Raw genomic sequence first — 20,495 nt, forward strand, 5'->3', positions numbered from 1 at the left:
CCATTAATATCAACATCTCAAAATACTTCTCACATAATAAATCTACACCAATACAGCAGCTATTTGGGATACAGAAAGATTCAACATAGTATGCTAAATGTAGAAATTGATATATATTGTTTTCTTGATAACTGTTGCAGTAAGGTTTTTAAAAACCTAGGTGATGGTATCGAGTCTGTGTGTCTAATAAAGCTGTAATTCGAGACGACAATGGCAGCGAACTCTGTCTGGGAGAAGCAAGGAACGACAACACCACGAACAGATGCCTACTTATGTGTGTAAATAATTGTACCAAGTGTACAGAGCTGCTGCTGTTGAGCGGGGGCATAATACCGTACGATGGCTTCTCAGGGAAAATTAAAACGTCAGCAGCAGCGACCCGTGGGGGAGTGGGGGTGAGTCCTCCGTTGGGAAGTTGTGGGAAGACTGAGGCGCGTGGGGTCACATCTAGTCAATTGCTATTGTATATTCTCTTTTTGCACTATGTTAATGTTCACTCTATTTTGCTGTGTTAGGGTTATTACTATTTATTATGAAAAACTTTGCAAAACTTTAATTTAAAAAAATATTTTAAAAAATTAAAGCTGTAATTAAGAAATTGTAAAAAGTGAGGTAACCTTGGTTTCTAACCATTTACTTGTTTTTCCTTTTGTTGAACAACTGTTTAACTGCTAATTGTAAAGCTATTTCTTTGATGTTAATGTGGTAATTATGTGTTTAAATTAAAGTTTGATTTATCATAAAAATATACCTATTGGACAGTCTTCACTCCTAGGGTGAAGTATCCTTTCCTCAATTTTACAAATTTATGTTGGGGTCTGATCAGGTATCCTAACGATAGGAATAAGATGAATGACCAGTTAACTTATATTTAGATTCTATTGACTGGGATGACCACCAGCCAGTGCACCAAGAGAATTCCCTGTTCCTTTTCAAATAATCACACCTGAACAGTCAGATGGGAACCCATTTACCATCTCATCCACAGGGCCACTGAATAGGATGACACAAAGCATTTTGACTAAGCAGACCAGGTAGTATGCCTCATGGTTAAGCTAACCAACTGACTTCAACCGGATAGAAATACCAAACTCTTCCAGGTGAAGTAACCTAGGTATGCATTAGCAGTCAGATGCAAGAACAAGGAAAATAAAAAAGTTCCTTAATATTTAAGGTTGCACTATCGAAAGCTAAAAAGAGAAACCTCTAAGGTCACTGAGCATTCAGAAAGTCCTGAATACATAAAACAAGGCACAGACAGGATTTTGAGTCACGGACTGAATAGCTTCCTTCATTACTGTAATGATTCTATGGCTCGGTGTACAGCAAACCAGTCAGTCCTATGTTTCCGTTCTATCCTGCAAGTTTATTTCCTTCAAGAATCCATCCAATTTTCTTTTTTTGAAATCACTTGTCATCACCGCTTCCATCGGCAGCAAGTTCCAGGGCATTACCAATTACTGTATAAAAAACATTCTTCCTCATATTATCCCTGCATCTCTTGCTCCTAACCTTAAATCTGTGTTTCCAAGTCTATGATTCATCAGCTAATGGATACAATTTTTCTTTAGCCTAAACCTTTCATAATCTTGCGCACCTCTGTACCAAATCTCCCCTCAATCTCCTTTGTCCTAAGGAAAACAACTGCAGCTTCTCCAAGCCAACCTTGTAACTAAAATGCCCCTTCCCTGGCACCATTCTGGTAAATCACTATTGCACCTTCATAAGGACCTTCAAATCCTTCCTGCTGACCAGAACTGGATGCAATACTCCAGCAATGGCCTAACCAAGCCTTCATAATGGTTCAGCGAAGCCTTGCTGCTTTTGCACTCATACCTCGATTTGTGAAGCCAAGATCCCATATGCTCTGAACAGTCGTACAGACTTGAAAAGTTAACTCCATTTCCCTCTCCACAGATGCTTCCAGATCTGCTCAGTTTTTCCAGCATTTTCTATTTCAGTCCCATTTGCTTTGATAACTCCTCTCACTGTATGTCCTGCCACCCTCAAAGATCCATGCACATGAAACTCCCAAGCCCCATGTCCCTCTACACTGTGCCATTTAGTCTATATTGCCTCTCCAAATCCCTTCTGCCAAATGTATCACCTCAGACTTCTCGGTATTTAATTCTATTTGCCACTTGTCTGTGCATTCAGTCAGTCTCGCTTTGCCCTGTTGCAGCTGATCAGTATTATTCTCATTTGTCTGCCATATCTCCAAGTTTAGCATCTTTGGCAAATTTTTAAATTTTACTCTATGTTTCTATATCAAAAAGTAATTTACATATACCAAAAAAGGTTTTTAGAAGCAATAATCGGAGGGGACGATGAGCCTAATTTTAATTAACCAGCCCTTGTCATAATATACACCAGTATATCATGGTGCAGACACACACTGTTGGACACACAGTGGGACCAATCAACACACACATCGCAGCCAATCACCAGTGAGAGCACACGCACTATAAAGAGAGGGGACATCAGAGTTCCGCTCATTCGAGTTGCAGCTAGCTAGTAGGACAGAGCTCACAGCCTGCAGCATAGACATTCACCATGTGCTGAGTGCATCGACTGGTTAGGACAAGGCAAAGGTCTTTAGTTAAAGCTAGTATCGTGTTAACCCACAGTGAGAGTATGTTAAACAGTTGATGATTCAATAAAATACTGTTGCACTATTTCAAGTGTTGGTGACCTGTATGTGTTCCACGGATCCAGAGCGCCCAACACAACAGCCCTTTCGTGTAGTACTTTGTCAAACACGCTCTTAAAATCCAGACAGCCAACATGTATTGCAATCGCTTAATCATCCTTCCCTGTTACTTCATTAAAAATTTCAATTAAGGAGCAGCATGGCGGCACAGTGGTTAGCACTGCTGCCTCACAGCACCGAGGTCCCAGGTTCGATCCTGGCTCTGGGTCACTGCCCGTGTGGAGTTTGCACATTCTTCCCGTGTTTGCGTAGGTTTCGCCCCCACAACCCAAACATATGCAGGGTAGATGGATTGGCCATGCTAAATTGCGCCTTAATGGGAAAAACTTAATTGGGTACACAAATTTTTTTTTAATGTTTTTTTTTTTTAATTAGATTTGACAGATCGTGTTCGACTTTTACAAATCTGTGCTGACGCTCGTTAATTAATTCAAACACCCAAGTGCCTGGTGATTTTCTTTCCTGATGATTCTTTCTAAAACCTTATTCGTCACAGATGTTAAATCAACTGGCCTGCCCTTCCTTGAATATTTGCCACTCTCTAATCCTCTGGCACCTTTTCCATATCTGGAAAGATTGGAAGATTATGGCAAGCCCTTAGGTCATCATCAACCCCACTTTCGTTAGCAGCTTGAGGTGCAAGCCATCCAGATGGGGTGACTTATCCATTCTAAGCATTGCCAGCCTTTCCAGTACATTCTTCACCCCATGGATTAATTCTACCATCTCCACTTTTATCGATATTTTGTCAGCATCCCAGGCCTTAGTAAACATTAAGGGTGGGATTCTCCGCCGCGCCACACTTCTGCCCTGACCAGCCGATGGGATTCTCCTTTATGCCGGCCGGTCAATGGGGTTTCCCATTGTGGGGCAGCCCCACGCCGTCGGGAAACCCGCGGGCGCCAGCATAATGGAGAATCATGCCGGACGAGTAGCCCGGCCTTAGTATTCTAATGTTGCTCTGCACCTTTAAGCATGTCACCCTCTTTGTCCCCAACAGGAACCCCCCCTTCTTACGATTATATGTCGATGGAAGATGCTTGGGTTCGCTTTTATGTTAAATGCCATTCTACTCTCAATCTCGATCTTTGCTGATTTTATTGTCCTCTTCACTTCCCCTTTCAGCCTATTATATTGTCTGTTTCCCACTTGAACTTGTGTGAACACTTGTGTCAGGTCGCTGAACCACTATACCGTTTTCAGTATATTCTAAAAGTGGACCAACTTATTTCCAACTTTGTTATTCTGATCATAGGACCTAGAAACGGGTTTAAACCCCAAACAGGCAAGCTTTTATTTGAAGCTTCCAGAAATAAGCTTTAATACCCTGAAAATGCTAAATGCATTTGGAAGCACTGTTCGAATGCAGGACAAAATAAATCTGTAGATACTAGCTTGGTGGCACAGTATGTTGATTTTTTAGTTCTGTTATTATGTGGTAGCATGTGGATTTATAACTGTGCATATTCTGTCATTCCAATGCTAGCTGCAGTATCTTAGCGAACTTGCTTTCTCACAGGAAGGAAGAAATTTTACAACCAAATACAATCAACCTGATCATGGAGAGCGTTCCCAGCAGCTGGTAACAACTTAAAATTGACAGGGAACAAGGTGCAAAATACTTTCTAAAGTGGCATGTAGTGCAAAAGACAGTAACCCAAATGGAGAAAACTTTAACAAAATGTCAAAAAGGGGGAATTTTTTCAGTGCATGCAAATTGATTGACTCAAACTATCCAAGGCTTGGGGTTCCCAATTGTATTCAGCCACTGTCCATCTAGCACAGTCATCAATTTTAATCACAATTTTTTGGTCCTTTTGCTAAATTTGACTAAAACGCCAGAGAACATGAGCTGAAACTTCACCTCGGTTGTAATAAAATAAACTGATTCCAGTAAACACGCGAGACTGTCAAGACTGTCATAAAAGCCCAATTAATTAACATGCTTTAGGAAAGGAAAGTTGCCGTTCTTATCCAGGTTGATTTATACACAACTTCAATCATATTTAATATACAACCACTCGATGCTTCGAGACTGATCTGCCATTTAATATCATGGCTGAACAGATATTAGCCCCAACCCCGCATTCCTGCCTGCTCCTGATAACCTTTCACCCCCTCGTTAATCAAGAATCCATCCCGCTCTGCTCAAAAAATATTCAAATACTCTGCTTCCACTGCCTTTTGAGGAAGAGAGCTCCAAAGACTCGCCACCCTCTGGGAGAGACAAAAAAATTCTCCTCATCTGTATTAAAATGAGTGACCCCTTATTTTTAAACAGTAGCCCCTAGTTCCAGATTCTCCCACAAGAGGAAACATCTTTTCCACATCAACCCTGTCAATACCCCTCAGGATCTGCTTCAATCAAGTCGCCTTACTCTTCTAAACTCCTGCGGATACAAACCTAACCTCTCCAATGTTTTCTCATAAGATAAACCGCCCATTCCTGGTATTAGCCTAAACCTTCCCTGAACTGCTTCTGACACATTTGCATCTTTACTTAAATAAGGAGACCAATATCATAGATTATCATAGAATTTACAGTGCAGAAGGAGGCCATTCGGCCCATCGAGTCTGCACCGGCTCTTGGAAAGAGCACCCTACCCAAGGTCAACACCTCCACCCTATCCCCATAACCCAGTAACCCCACCCAACACTAATGGCAATTTTGGACACTAAGGGCAATTTATCATGGCCAATCCACCTAACCTGCACATCTTTGGACTGTGGGAGGAAACCGGAGCACCCGCAGGAAACCCACACACACACGGGGAGGATGTGCAGACTCCGCACAGACAGTGACCCAAGCCGGAATCGAACCTGGGACCCTGGAGCTGTGAAGCAATTGTGCTATCCACAATGCTACCGTGCTGCCCAATATTGTACACAGTACTCCAGATGTAATCTCACCAGTGCCATGTACAACTAAAGCATAATCACCCTACTGTTGCAATAAATTTCCCTCACAATAAACGATAACACTATTAGCTTTTCTAATTATTTGCTGTACCTGCATACTAGTCTTTTGTGACTCATGCATTAGGAAACCCAGATTCCCTCTGAATCTCAGAGCTCTGCAACCTCTTAGCATTTAGATAACAATTTTTTAAAATTCTTCCTGCCAACATGGACCATTTCACATTTGCCCACATTATACTTCATTTGCCAGATCTTTGCCTACTCACATAACCAATCTATATCCCTTTGTAGCCTCCTTATGTTCTCCTCACAATTTACGTTCCTACCTATCTTTGTGTTGTCAGCAAATTTAACAACGATAACTTCGATCCCTTCATCCAAGTCATTAATATAAACTGTGAAAATGTGAGGCCTAGGTACTGATCCCTGTGAAACACCACTTGTTACACCGTACCAACCAGAAAAAGATCCATTTATGCCAACTCTGCTTCCTGTGAGCTAGCCGGTCTTCTCTCCATACCAATATGTTACCCCCCACACCGTGATAATTTATTTTCAACAATAACCTTTGGTGTGGGATTTTATCAAATGCCTTCTGAATAATAAATCCACTGGTTCCCCTTTTTCCCCAACATGCGACTTCTTCATAAAACAGCAATACATTGGTTAAATAAGATTTCCATTTCACAAAACTCTGCCATATTGCCTTGAATTTTTCTAAGTGCCCTGTTATAATATCTTTAATAGCTTCTAATGTTTTCCTCATGACAGACGTTAAGCTAACTGGCCGATAGTTTCCGGTTTGTCTCCCTCCCTCCCTTTGAATAAAGGAGTTACATTTGCTATTTTCCAATATAATGGAACCTTCCCCAAGTCCAGGAAATTTTAGTCAATTAAAACCAATGCATCAACTATCTCACTAGCCACTTCCTTCAAGACCCTGAGATGAAGCCCATCCATCCAGACCCGGGGATTTGTCAGCCCACAGCCACAACAATTTGCTCAATACCACTTCCCTGGTGATAGTAATTTTTCTGAGTTTTTCCTTCCCTTCCATTTCCTGACTTACAGCTATCTTTGGGATGTTATTTGTATCCTCTATAGTGATACAAAATACCTGTTCAATTCATCTGCCATCTCCTTATTTCCATTATCAACTCCCAAGACACATATTCTATAGGACCAACACTCACTTTCTTACCTCATTTCTTTTTAAAATATCTACAGAAACTCATATTTCAAGCTATCTTTCTTTTGTACTCCAATTGTTTGCTCCTTATTAAGCTATCTCTGCTGCCCAACAGGGTTGGCTCAAAATAGCTCTTTCCCAAATCTTCAACTTACAGCCCTTCAATAAGGGGCCATGATGGCTTTCTCAGGACAAGTAGGCATGGGCAATGGATACCAATCCTTCCAAGAATTAATAACCATCCTTCAAAAAGAGAAACTCGAATTTAATTTTAAAAGTTGGCTTATCTACAAGAAGGATGTAAATAATGATTATACAATCAGCAGTAAAGGAACAACATTCAGTGCTCAGCTTGCTGACAATGGCCCAAAAGGTTTAGCAGGTTTTTGAATGGATACATGCTCGAATCCGGAACCCTCTATCATGCACCTAGTGTAGTGGGCTTGTGGTGGAGCCCACTAGGGAACAGGCAATTCTGGATTTGGTGATGTGTAATGAGGCAGACTTGATTAGGGATCTTAAGGTGAAGGAACCCTTTGGGAGCAGTGATCACAATATGATCACCCACAGTTGAGAGGGTAAACTGGAATCAGGTGTAACGGTATTACAATTAAATAAGGGTAACTACAAAGACATGAGGGAGGAGCTGGCCAGAGTTGATTGGAAAAGGAGCCTAGCAGGGAAGACAGTGGAACAGCAATGGCAGGGGTTTTGGGGGGGTTATTCGAGAGGCACAACAGAAATTCATTCCAAGGATGACCCTCAAGCAGGCTCTTGACCCTGCGCTGAAAATGATGACTGCAAACATTATCACCAACATCAGAACACTTGACGAAAAACTCAGCTTGTTGACACAGAATCTAAGAATCATGAGACAGAGCTGCAGAACACAAAAAAAGGCTTGCTGGAACGGAGGAAAGAATCCGAATGTTGCAAATGTTGCTTCCTTGGCTGAAGTTCACATTGCATTCTTGGAAAACCAGCTGTGTGGTATGTCACAGGTCCTGGAAAATTTGGAGAACCGAGGCCGGGAAAAGAATGTCTAGTGGCAGCCTACCAGAAGGAGTGGAGAGTAAGACTGTTAAGTTTTTTGAGAGCTGGCTGCCATGTTTCCTTAAGCTGGATGTGGATGTTTCAAGTTGGAAGGGGTACATTGTATCCTGTCTTTGAGGCCTAGGGACAATCAACATCCCAGGCCAGTAATTATTTGCTTTTATAACTTCAACGATCGGCAGAAGGTTCTGGTGGAGGCAACTCACAGTGGGACCTGCCTACACGAGGGAGCAAGGATCTCATTTTTTCCAGGACTTCTCGGCGGTGACACAGCAAAAGCGTAGAGGCTTCAATGAAGTTAGAAAACAAGGCAGCTGGAGTGAATTGTACCCTGCGACCCTGTGGTTGATATCCAACGACTCTGCTAAGTCTTTTGATAATCTGGTTCATGCCTAGGTCTTCGTCAAGTCCATAGAAGGCGAGGACTTGGATTGAGAAAAGAGTTGAAATTTGAATTTTGGACTTTTTCCCTGCTATAACGTTTTGTTTGATTTTATTTTGCCACATATCCTGTTTATGTTAACATTTGGGCATTATATTTAATGTCTTATCCTCAAGAATATCAGGGTCTTTTATTCGTGGTAACTGTGCCACGTGACAATTATCTGTCGCTTTCCCTTCTTATCCATACTGGTTGCATGGTATCTTTCCTTTAATCGTGGTGGAATCAAGTTACGCCATTGCCCTGAGGTGAGTGAAAGGTTTAGGTCTTCATGGGCGGGTCCAAAATGCGGGAAAGACATTTAGCTCCCATTCGCATGTTGGCTTATAGTATGGCCGCATTGTTAGCTGTATAGTCCTCATTCGTGTCGAGGAATGTCCCCTTAGACCTATTGTGGTCGTGATTTGTTTTGTACTTCTGTTGTGTTGGGAGTTTATATGATGTTGATTGAACCTGGAAATGGTATCCGAAAAAATTGCATTTTAGGGATATTCTCTTGCCTCTGATGTAACGCGAGATGGGGGGAAGGTGTATTTTAATGCACGCCTGAATGTGGTGTAAAAATCCAATCCCATTTTTCTTCTGATCGGGAAATTCATTATCTTATCAAAAGAAAAAAATCCTTTTCTTAAGGAGAAAGTGGACATAGCCTTGTTACACGAGTCTCATTTGAATGACGAGGAGCACTTAATGTGGGAATGGGTGGGGCAGGTCTTTTTTGCCACGTTCTCGACTGGCAGCAGGGGAGTAGCAATTTTGGTCAATAAAAACGATCCCTTTTGAGATGCAGAATTGTGTGAAGGATAAGGGGAGGTACATATATGATTATTAAGGAGCTTGTGTACGGAGAATCTGTCTCGATAATGTTAATGGCCCTCCAAATCACTACTCAGAGTTTGTTAATGAAGTCTTCATGGACTGCAGAGCTGGTTTTGAATGCTCGTGGGTGGAAACCTTAATTGCCATTTTAATCCTTTGATGGATAAGCTCCCAGTAACCAAAGGGTCCCACAACCCTACAGGCAAGGGCATTGGCATCAGTATGTGAGGAGGTGAGATACCTAGATGTGTAGAGGACTTTACATCCTAGGGATTAAGAATTTACATTTTTCTCAGTCCCTCATCAATGTCATACCAGAAGTTATTATTTCTTTGTGTCTCGGACAATCCTATATCTGGTATCCTCCTGTTCTATGGGTAGAATCGGGATCTCTGACCATGCTCCGGTCTTCCTTGAGGGCTTCCCCTCCCCACCCCAATCTAGATCATGGTGTTTTGACGTCTCTTTATGTATGGTACGAGTTTAAGCTTTTCTTTTTTCAGTCAGTTCCCTTTCTGAAGTGCTGAAGTGACCCCACTCTATTTTGAGGGGAGACCTGTAAGGCGTATTGCTAGGGGGTTGGTTATTTCTTATATAGTTAATAAAAGGCACCGAATGCTGGAAAGCCACCACCAGTTGGAGGCTAGATTGCCAAAGGGAAGGAAGAGTATAGGAGGAACCCTAGCCAGCGGTTGTTTGTGGGAGGTTAATGCAGCTCGGGTGGCTCTTGCTAGCTGGCCAACCGGAGTGTAAACTTTGCGAAAAGCAAACATTGTATGAATTTTGGAACAAGCCAAGTAGATACTTCGCTTTTATGACTAAGAGGGCTGATTCGAGGGCTATCCCCTCGGTGTATGATTCTAGAGGTAGTAGAGTAATTAAAAACAAAGATGTCAAAATGGCATTTAGGGATTTTTATGCTGAACTGTAAAAGTTGGGCCAGTCTGGAGATGTGTTGACACATATGAAGTGGTTCTTCTCTTCCCTTGAGCTTCCCTGTGACTTGGGATCAATGTTCGGCCCTTAATGCTCCGATCTCTAAAAGTGAGGTGGCTGTGAACATTAGAGAGCTTCAGCCTGGCAAAGTCCCTGGGCCAGATAGTTTTGGATGGGAGTTTTTCTGTGAGGTCCAGTTAGTAGATTATGTCGGTATGTCCTGTCATTCTTTTCAAACAGGTCTGCTACCACCGCTGCTCCGAGAAGCAAATATTTCCCGGATTTTGAAGGCAGGCAAGAACCCCGAAGACCATGCCATCTATAGGCCAATCTCGCTTTTGAATGTTAATTTGAAATTGTCGCCTACGGTGTTGGCACATCAGTTAAGAGGGAATTCTCCTGATGATCATCAGGAGGACCAGACTGGGGTCTTAAAGGATCAGTTTTCTAGCAATGTCAGGTGGTGACTGAATGTGATCCAAGTTTTCCAGAAGCGGACATTGAATGAGTTAGTGATCTCCTTGGTGCAGAGAACATTTTTGACAGAGTGGAGTGGAATTACTTAACATTTACGTTGTGGAGATTTGGGCTGGGAGAGGAATATGTTAAAATAAATTTAGGTGTTGTACCACAGGCCTTTAGCAGTAGTGCTCACGCATGGTTATAGATCTGAGAGCTTTGGTCTTCAGTGAGGAACTTGGCAGGGTTGCCCCCTGACCTCCTTGCTGCTATTCACATTGGCCAGAGTCTTTGGCAGAGGGAATTAGGCAAGATCCCTTGATATTGGGCCGTGATGTGGGGGAAGCAGCATAAGATTACACTTTATGCTGACGATATACTGCTGTTTAAGTTGAAGCCCATTGGTTCAGTTCCCACTATCATTGATGTGATATTAGCACAGTCTCAGGTTACAAGACTAATTTCACAAAGTCGGAAACTATGCCAGTTAGAGAGTTGAGCGGTAAACCAGCACCCCTCTTGCTAGTTGGTCCCCTTTGGCATTCATTTATCTCGATGTTGCAATTACTCCCTTTTCTAAACAACTATATGTGGCTAATTTTCCTCAGTTAATTGAACCTATTAGTTGGCACTTGACTAGTTGGTCTTCCCTGCTAATATAATGGCTGGGTAATCCTTGATTAAGATGAATGTGTTGCCTATATGATTATATTCATTGCACATGTTGTCAATCTTGTCTGCTAGATTCTGAAAAAGTGATTAATGGCATGGTTAGCTTGTTTATTTGGAATAAAAGCCTCGTTTAAAGTTCACCAAGTTACAGATCCCAGCTTCCAAGAGGATCTCGAGTATTAGACTGTACCAGTTAGCCTCTCATGTTAGGTTTATAAGGGACTGGGTTAGAAAGGGCCTTACCGCCATATGGCTCAATATTGAAGTAGACCAGTCGGCTTACCCGTTGCGGGTCTTGTTATTTTGTGGAGACTTTTAGTCAGGTTCTGCTAGGTGCGAAAATCATATTATTAATATGCTTAAGAGTTGAATGCTGGTTCGTAAACTAGAAGGGAGATCTAAACTGACTTCCACTCTTTCGCCTGCCAGGTCTTGTGGACGATGGATTGGATACTTGGGAGAGACAGATGCATTTGTAGACTGGGAGATGTATTCAGTGGTGCTTCCTGGTCATCCTTTGAGCAGCAATGCTAACAATTTGACATCCTGAGACATTCCTTTATTAAGTGTCTGCAACTTAGAGACGTTATCTTGAACAAGACAACTTTGCACCTTGATTCCCCAGTGGAAAAAAATGCTGATTTCTGCAGAGCCTAAACAGTTCATTATCAAGTTTTATGATACTTTGTGTTCTAGATCCGGTGTTAATACATGGGGTACCTTGCAGTCTTGGGAAAGAGACCTGGCAACTAATATTGATGAGGAGCTATGGGGTAGTTATGTGGGATTATGCCAATAAAATGTTGGTATGCGATAGAATAAAGGAGACTCAGTTCAAGACTCTACACTGCTTGCATATCACACCACATTTGAGACACAGGTTTGATCCTGCTATTTCCCCCGATGTGCTTGGTAGTCAAGGGGGACTATATACACTGCTCATGGACCGGACGGGTGTCAAGATTCAGTCCTGTTTGTCTGGTGTAGTTAAAGGTGCTTGAGAGGATATTTGACAGGGCTTTAGAACTTGATCCTTGCTTCCTAATTCTGGCTCTTTCATTTAGGAGAATTATTAACGTTAATGAAAAAAGGCAGTATAGCATCCCAACCTTTGCAATTCAAAAATATCATCTGCTCCTGGATTAGTGACAAGTAACCTTCAATTCAAAACCGGCATAGAGAGTCATGGAATGTATCCCTATGGAATTCACAGGCTCTGCTTTGCCTGAACTGCTCCCGCAAGGTTTCCCATCAGCCATACTGCAAGTTGTGATCCTGCTGTACATAAAGATGTGCATCTTGCTATGTTATCCCATCATGTTTATTTGGCCTTATCCTTTGTCCTCCTCTTCCACCCCCTCCCCATTTTCTGACTGATAAGCCTACTTCTTATGAACTGTTTTCTGAATTTATCCAGTCTTTCTCTGTTCTTACATCTGCAAAAATATTTGTTCTGTACTGTATCAGTTACATTTTGAAAATTTGTTGAGTATTCTGTTTAAAATAGAAAACTCTAATAAATATATATGTATATTTTTTAAAGTTCACTTAGTGCTGAATACACCAGTGTTTAACTTTTTTCTAGATGTTTAGTGGGTGTACAAGTAGCCCAAAGCTAGCATGGACTCGGTGAGCTGAATGACTTCCTTCTGTGCCATTCGTGCCATTTCATACCTTTAAATGACAAGTCTATGGGCAAGCTTCTGTTATGACCAATGTGTAGAGTGTAACTCAAGTTGCTGAAATCTTGAAATGTCCAAGTATGAAAGCATGTATTCCGGAAGTTGCTTTTCGACTATTAAGGCAAAATAATTGTTTCAAACTATCCACAGAGAGTTGGAACGGGCAAGAGATTATTCCTTTGGACCCGCTATTGTGACTGAAGAATTCAAATGACCATAAATTATTAGGAAATAAGATCAATAAGAGGTGATTTTGGTTCTGGCCAAACAGAATTCCATGTCCTATCCAAGGAGCACTCATGCTTCTGGTTGGTCATTAATGACTTCTTACATACAATCAGAAGAGGGCAATAATTGATGGAGGCCAAGTGTGAAAAATGTGTGGGTAGATTAAAAGTTGACTTGTGCGATGAGAGGACTTTTTTGCGACTTTGCTAAAGTGTCCAAATCTCACAGGAAAAACCTCAACAGTGATAAACAATATGTTACAGTGAAACTTTTGCTATCAACCAAGACATCCCTTGGCTGATTAGCAGATGTTCACCAAACTACTGTACATCAAAATACTTCTCTACACCTAGAGCCCTCTCCAACACTCCACTTCATTGCTCTTGCTGATGAGGGCAATGAGCCTGCAAAAACTTGCCAATCAACATTTTTCCTATGTACTGCAATTCCAGCCAGCCAGAAATGTTGTGTTTGCGATTGTAGCTGGGGGAGCATTTCTGGTCATGCTCTTGGATCTGCAGCAGGTCCGCTATCTAGTCAGAAAAGGGTGCTGACAAGGAAGTGAGCCAGAAAATCTGCTGAATGCACCAGCAGAAAGGCCAATCTATTTTTAAAAGAGAAAACGTATGACAGCCTCAACACCCATTGGTTTTCTATAACCCATCGAAAATTGCACAGATAATTGACATTCACATTTTAGTTTTGTTTTTCACCCAATCCCGTTTCAGTCAAGATCCCACTCTGATCATTTTTTGATGGGGCAGTGATTAAGCAGAAAACCCTTCATACTATTTTGCTTTTAAAATCCTCATTTATTAAGAGATAAATTAGTGCATGGAGAGGAATGTTTTTTGATACTAGCTCAGTTTTATAAAAGGATCCCAATGTTAATTAAAAAATAAAATTACTGAATATTACTTAAAATTTGATTAAAGCTTAATTACTGTAGTGATAAGTTGCAGACCAATGAAATTCTGACTATGAAAGAAAATAATACATTTACTTGCATAACAGAGGCAACATTATCCTTAATTATGGAGGAGGCTTTCATGTATGCTGATGTCCCAAGCCTACTTAATCTAGGTTTGCACTAGTTACACCAGTCATTCCACCTTACTCCGCCCCGTACCCCTCACCCCATCGAAGCCTTTCCAATTTTCTCCTCTCACTTCCTTTCCTCCACTGAAGGCAATATTATTGATAGACCCCATTCAGTATCTTACTCAAATACTTTAAAGTTGATGTACATTTCAGATTCAGTAACAAAACAATATGTGCACCGTGACAATGAATGCCAGCAGTTCATGCAAAGCTAAAAGGGCTTTCAATGTCGATACCTCTGCTTCGAATAGTGTGGCTAGACAGCCATGAGAAGCAGGGAACTCTTTAGTGGAGTGCTTTTCAATACATTTGCCCCAGCAGCCAACCTGGAATCTAGATATAGCTCACTGCATTTCTGATTAGTAATAAAAATGAGCAGACAGTCATGCGAGCTCATACCCATATTTGCAAGGTGTGTACATGCACTTTAATCTTTTTAGGGGTTTGTTGGCAACAGCAAGACAAAATCCAACTTGAGTGCTTTCTGATCATTGAATGGTGATAGATGCTCTCGTAAGTTAACACATGCATGTTGATTAAAGGCATACGTGTGTATATGCAAGGTATTTTCTACTAAAATTAGTTAAATCAATATCACCAGAGCAATAGCAGTAGTTAGTCAGAAATTTATATTGGATAACACTGCTCATTTTCCCCTTCCTAACCAAAATGCTGAAATCAATTGCAGTGCTATTTGACCATCAGGGTGCATCACAGCTGAGCCCTATCCAGTCCTGACCCGAACATCCACCCAATCTATACTTTGCAGCAGGACAACAGCAAAACATTCTGGCTGCTTTTCCATTGCTCTGCCATAGGAGGAGCTGATGCCATCTGTACAAACCAACTGCTGCCCCAACTAAAATCAGCTCAGTCAGCACAGACCTGTAATTTGGTTCACACATGGTTCAGCACCAACCTGCTGCTAAAGCAGAACACATCCAATTTAGCGCATAATTCATTTGAATTTGAGACTACGGCTTACTTAACCTTGATTTCGTCATCTCTTCGAATTTTGTCACACATAAAAACACAAATATACATACACAGAAATGTACACACATTTACATACATGTTTATACTGTTACATGTACATGTAAAAGAACATTTAAAGCAACAGGTTAGCCAAACAGCCAAAAATTCTGAAAGCTTGTTCAAATTTGCATGGGCCTTATGATTATTAGACTGCAATCACATTCAAAGTTCTAAAAAAAAAAGCATGTCTACAATTTCATTGTAATTATTTGATTGTTTTATCATGGTTTGATATTAAACATGATCTACTCACACAGTACCTGTACATTCTCTTCTGTAACCTGAAGTTCAGCTGTGTAAACATAGTCAATAAGAATGTTCAATGTCCAGCTGTCCACTTCCTTTATGCGAACTCGCTTTGCTTTACTCTCACTCATTTCACCTGAAAAAGATAAAGCATGCCAGCTGTTCACCTTTCTATCTCGCAGCATTACAAAAGCGGAGCCTTTATAGTGTACCTTTATCAATCACTTATATTTTAGACAAAGCATTGCTTTTATACACCCTTGTAAGGGCATGTTACATTTCAAACCAAATGAATTCAGAAAAAATGCTACTGAATGGCATTCCATTGCTGTGTTCCATAGTTTTTCTGGGTAGGCTCCTTGTTTGGCTACTGTTGTATTTGTCTTCTTCTTCAGCGTATTCTGTCAGAAATGAATGGTTATATTTCCTTATCATTGAGATTGCAGGTGGGGGTACCCAGTGTTTTATCCAGTGAGTGGTTGAGCCATTCCGACAGAGAAATCTTTGGTTTTACTCTAATTTCAGGAGTTGTTGACTTCAGCTGAGCTGGTAGAAGGAGCTAGTTCCATACCCTGGGTTAGAGGGGTGAAAAATCGGCAAAGTTTCCCACTTCCCAGAACTGCTTTATAGCAATCAGGTGGGGACTCACTGACTACAAACTGCTGGCTATATAACATGGTGATGGTCCCATAAGCTGCCTGCTTTCTTGATGCAATGTATTCTTTCTGGGGCTTGTGTTCGTACATTTCACGATTCATCAATGTCACACAGTATCTTTACAGTGCAGAAGAAGGCCACTCGGCCCATCTATTCTGCACCCACCACCCCCTCCCAAAAGAGCACCATATCCAGGCCAATCCCCGTCCTACCTCCGCAATCCCACCCAGCCTTTGGACACTAAGGGGCAATTTAGCATGGCCAAACCACCTAACCTGCACATCTTTGGACTCTGGGAGAAAACCCACACAGACACGGGGAGAATGTGTAAACTCACATCAGTCACCTGAGGTCAGAATCGAACCCGGGTCTCTGGAGCTGTGAGATAGCAGTGCCAGCCACTGTGTCACCCTGATCCAATCGAACCCGGGTCTCTGGAGCTGTGAGATAGCAGTGCCAGCCACTGGGTCACCCTGATCCAATCGAACCCGGGTCTCTGGAGCTGTGAGATAGCAGTGCCAGCCATTCTGCCACCCTGATCCAAAGTAATTTACACACGGCCTCCTATTATTCTTTTGAAGTATGCATCTACTGTTAGATACTTTCCTCATCCTCCATTCCTTGGTATATCAGGATTTTGAGAACAGACCCAGACCTCATTGCTACACGGGACAATGCTTTAATAGTCTGGGCTGACCACCAAAATACAATCATTTTTTGCCATTTACCATTTCTCATTAAAAAAATGGTAATACAAGTTTGAAAGCACAAATTCCACATTACAATACAAATTCTCAAATATGACACTTGCTGCCAATGTGCAAGAATTACATTATAGACAGTGACCAACAGCTTTCTGTACATTCAACCTCAAGAACTACAACACTGGACTTCTAGTGACGAGGATATGCTGAGTAGTGACACATCAGGTGGCTCACCTCCAGAACACAGAAAAATAGTCAACCTTTCACTAACTTTAGCCCCAAAATTCAGACTCATTCAGCTCCTCAACTAAAAAGGCAAAGAAGAGTAGTATGCCAGAAAACAGTAGCTGGAGAGGCAACTGGGAAGCCAGAAAAGGTGGAAAAGGCCAAGAGCAGGGAGCGAACAAGTCAGCCCAGCTGACCCACAAGGCAGGGGTTCCCCAGCCACTGCCAAGAAAGGGAGACTGACGACCCAAAAGTCACGCCCCACACACCTGGAGAGGGATGGAAGACATTCCTAACTAATGAACTGACCGCGATCAAAGATGAGATCAGGGTGGAAATCCAGGTGGTGGTCAGGGTGGCGGAGGCGCTGGCCGCCATGCAGATGGCGCTCGACGGGATGGGAAAGCTGGAGGCACAGGGAAGAACGATCCAAGAGCTCGAAAAGGCATCAACCGGCCAGAGTGACTGGATATTGTCGCAGAGATAAAAATGTTGGTGGTGACCCAAGAGAGCCTGAAGGGGAAGGTCGAGGACCAAGAGAACTAATCCAGCGACAAAATATACAAATAGTGATCCTGGCAGAGAGGTTCAAGGGTAAAGACCCAACTGACTACGTGGCCCAGATGTTGGGCAACTTGGTTGAAAGGGACAGCTTCCCCAAACACCGGATATCGATAGGGCCCACGGGTCATTTGAAACAAAGTCCAAGACCAGGGATCAGCCGAGGACAATGATTGCCAAGCTGCACAGGTACCAGGATCGGGAGAGGAAACTGCGCTGGGTTCAGCAGACCAAAGCGAGCAGCTGGGAAGGACACAGAATAAAGGGTGTATTAGGATATTGGGGTGGACCTGGCAGGCAGCACGATAGCACAGTGGTTAGCACAGTTGCTTCTCAGCACCAGGGGCCAGGTTCGATTCCCGGCTTGGGTCACTGTCTGTGCAGAGTCTGCACGTTCACCCCATGTCTGCATGGGTTTCCTCCAGGTGCTCCGGTTTCCTCCCACAAGTCCCGAAAGACGTGTTTGTCAGGTGCATTGGACACTCTGAATTCTCCCAGTGTATCCGAACAGACGCCGGAATGTGGCGACTAGGGGATTTTCACAGTAACTTCATTGCAGTGTTAATGTAAGCCTACTTGTGACACTAATAAAGATTATTATTATTAAGCACAGGGCCGAATTCAACCACGCAAAGTCGGCCCTGTACAAGAACAGTGTAAAATTTGGGAAGTTATTCCCAGCCAGGCTCTGGGTGACATATCAGAATAAAGAACATTATTACACCACCCCGACAGAGACGGACAGGTTTGTTCGTGCGAACGGCCTGGTCAAAAGGCAAACAAAGCAGCGGTGAGGAAGACGCAGGGAGAAATAGTGATGGATGTGGACAATTTTTGCACAGGACTGCACTGCCTTGAAAAGGAGGAGGAGGACTAGCTCATAGGAAAGGGCGAGGGCCGCAGAGTGCTGGAGAGGAAACAGAAAGGACAGCAATGGAATAGTCATGGGAGGGGGAGTAACCCCTGAAGGGGAGCCACCACACTAGCGGGGAAAGCTAGCGCTGGGAAGCATGAGAAAAGGGGCCACGGCACACCTCCCAGCTGGGAGAGCACGCCTGGAAGCAGGGGGGTAGTGGCATAATGATAAGGAAGGGAAGGATCTAAACTGGAACAAGATGGCACCGTAAGCAGCCAATTCGGAGGGCCCCTAGGGAGTCCCCGGAGTGGGACAGACCTACCATGACGGGATGAGGGCCGAGGGCGTAGCCATTCTGATAAGCAAGAGGACGGTGTTCACGGCGACAAAGACGGTTACGGACCAAGGGAGACATCATGGTCAGTGGTGTCCTAGACGTGGGACCAATAGTTCTGGTAAATGTGTACGCTCCCAACTGGGACAACACGGAATTTGTAAGTGACCATGGTGGGAATTCCCAACATAGACAGGCAGCGACTGATTATTTGGGGGCAGGGGGCTTCAACTGTGTACAGGACCCACTGATGGACAGATCAAACCCCAGAATGGTGAAAACAACAGGCATTGTTAGGGAACTGGGAATGTTTATGAAGCAGATGGGGGCTGTGGGCCCATGGCAGTTCCTGCACCCAGGTGAGAAGGAATTCTCGTTCTTCTCATCAGTACACAAGTTCTACACCCACATTGACTTCTTTACAGTGGGGAAATCGATGCTTCCAGAAATAGCCAGAGTGAAATATTCCGCAATTGTCATCTCTGACCACGCTCCACGTTACATGGGTGTGAGGTTGGAGGCGGGCCCTGCCCAACGCCCCTCTTGGTCGACAAGGTCTTCTGCCAGAAAACATCACAGGTTATAGGCAAGTGCGTTAACAACCGAAATAGGGAAGTCTAACCATCCACTTTCTGGGAGGCACGGAGGAGTTGATTAGGGGAGAAATTCTACCCTACAAGGTACATAGAGGTAGGGAAGAGAGGGAGGCCAGGCGCGAACTGATCGACTCCATCCTGGAGGTCAACAGAAGATTCTCGAAGGTTCTAAACGTAGAGCTTCTGATGGAGAGGAAAAAGCTACAAATGGACTTTAACCTGCTATCCACTAGGAAGGCAGTGCACCAACTCCACCAGGGTCTTTCTACGAACACGGAGAGGCTAGCCGCCTGCTGGGCTCACCAGCTGAGAAAGCAGGCAGCCACAAGGGAATTAGCACAGGTGAAGGATAGCCGAGGCGGACTGGAAGCCAAACCAAAAAAGGTCAACAAAGCATTCAAGGCCTTATACCGAGGACCGTACACCACCGAGCTCCCTGACAGGGACTCTGGGATGTAGTTCCTCAATGGACTGGACTTGCCAGTTGTTGGGGACGACAGACAGGGGAGCTGGATGCACCAATAGGACTGAGCGAGGTCATGGAGAGCATCAACTCCATGCAGGCGGGGAAGGCTCCGGGATCGGACGGGTTCCTGGCGGACTTCTACAAAACATTTACACTGGCTCTCACCCCACACTTACGGGAGATGCTCGCAGACTCACTAGAGAGGGGCACCCTGCCTCCAACGCTAACACAGGCCATCATTTCGCTGATACCCAAAAAAGACAAAGACCCAATGGAATGTGGATCATGCAGACTCGTTTCGCTACTCAATGTGGACATGAAAATACTCGCAAATGTCCTGGCCAAGAAACTGGAGAACTGCGTCCCAGAGGTGGTTACAGAGGATCAGACAGGCGTTGTTAAGGTTAAACAGCTAACTGCGAATATCAGACAGCTACTGAATGTGATACTGACTCCAGTTGGGGAGAGAACACTAGGGGTGTTCGTCTCCCTGGACGCAGAAAAGACCTTCGAAAGAGTAGAGTGGAAGTACCTCATTCAGGTTACTCGGAACGGTTCACCGCCTCGGTGAACTCCTGTACAACGCCCTCAAGGCAAGCGTTCAG

General features: G+C 43.3%; 1 protein-coding gene across 3 annotated transcripts in view; it reads right to left on the bottom strand.

Moving 5' to 3' along the window:
- Positions 1-20,495, bottom strand: part of klhl2 (kelch-like family member 2) — a 162,241-nt gene that overhangs the window by 73,791 nt on the left and 67,955 nt on the right. For 2 of the 3 annotated variants that reach the window (XM_072495938.1, XM_072495939.1), the window contains one exon: positions 15,506-15,627. In XM_072495938.1, coding sequence (XP_072352039.1) covers positions 15,506-15,627 — 122 coding nt within the window. Of the gene's footprint in view, positions 1-15,498; positions 15,628-20,495 lie in introns of all 3 variants that reach the window. The other variant, XM_072495940.1, reaches the window with a different exon arrangement.

Source organism: Scyliorhinus torazame, chromosome 3 (genome assembly GCF_047496885.1).
Source record: "Scyliorhinus torazame isolate Kashiwa2021f chromosome 3, sScyTor2.1, whole genome shotgun sequence".
NCBI classification, from domain to species: domain Eukaryota; kingdom Metazoa; phylum Chordata; class Chondrichthyes; order Carcharhiniformes; family Scyliorhinidae; genus Scyliorhinus; species Scyliorhinus torazame.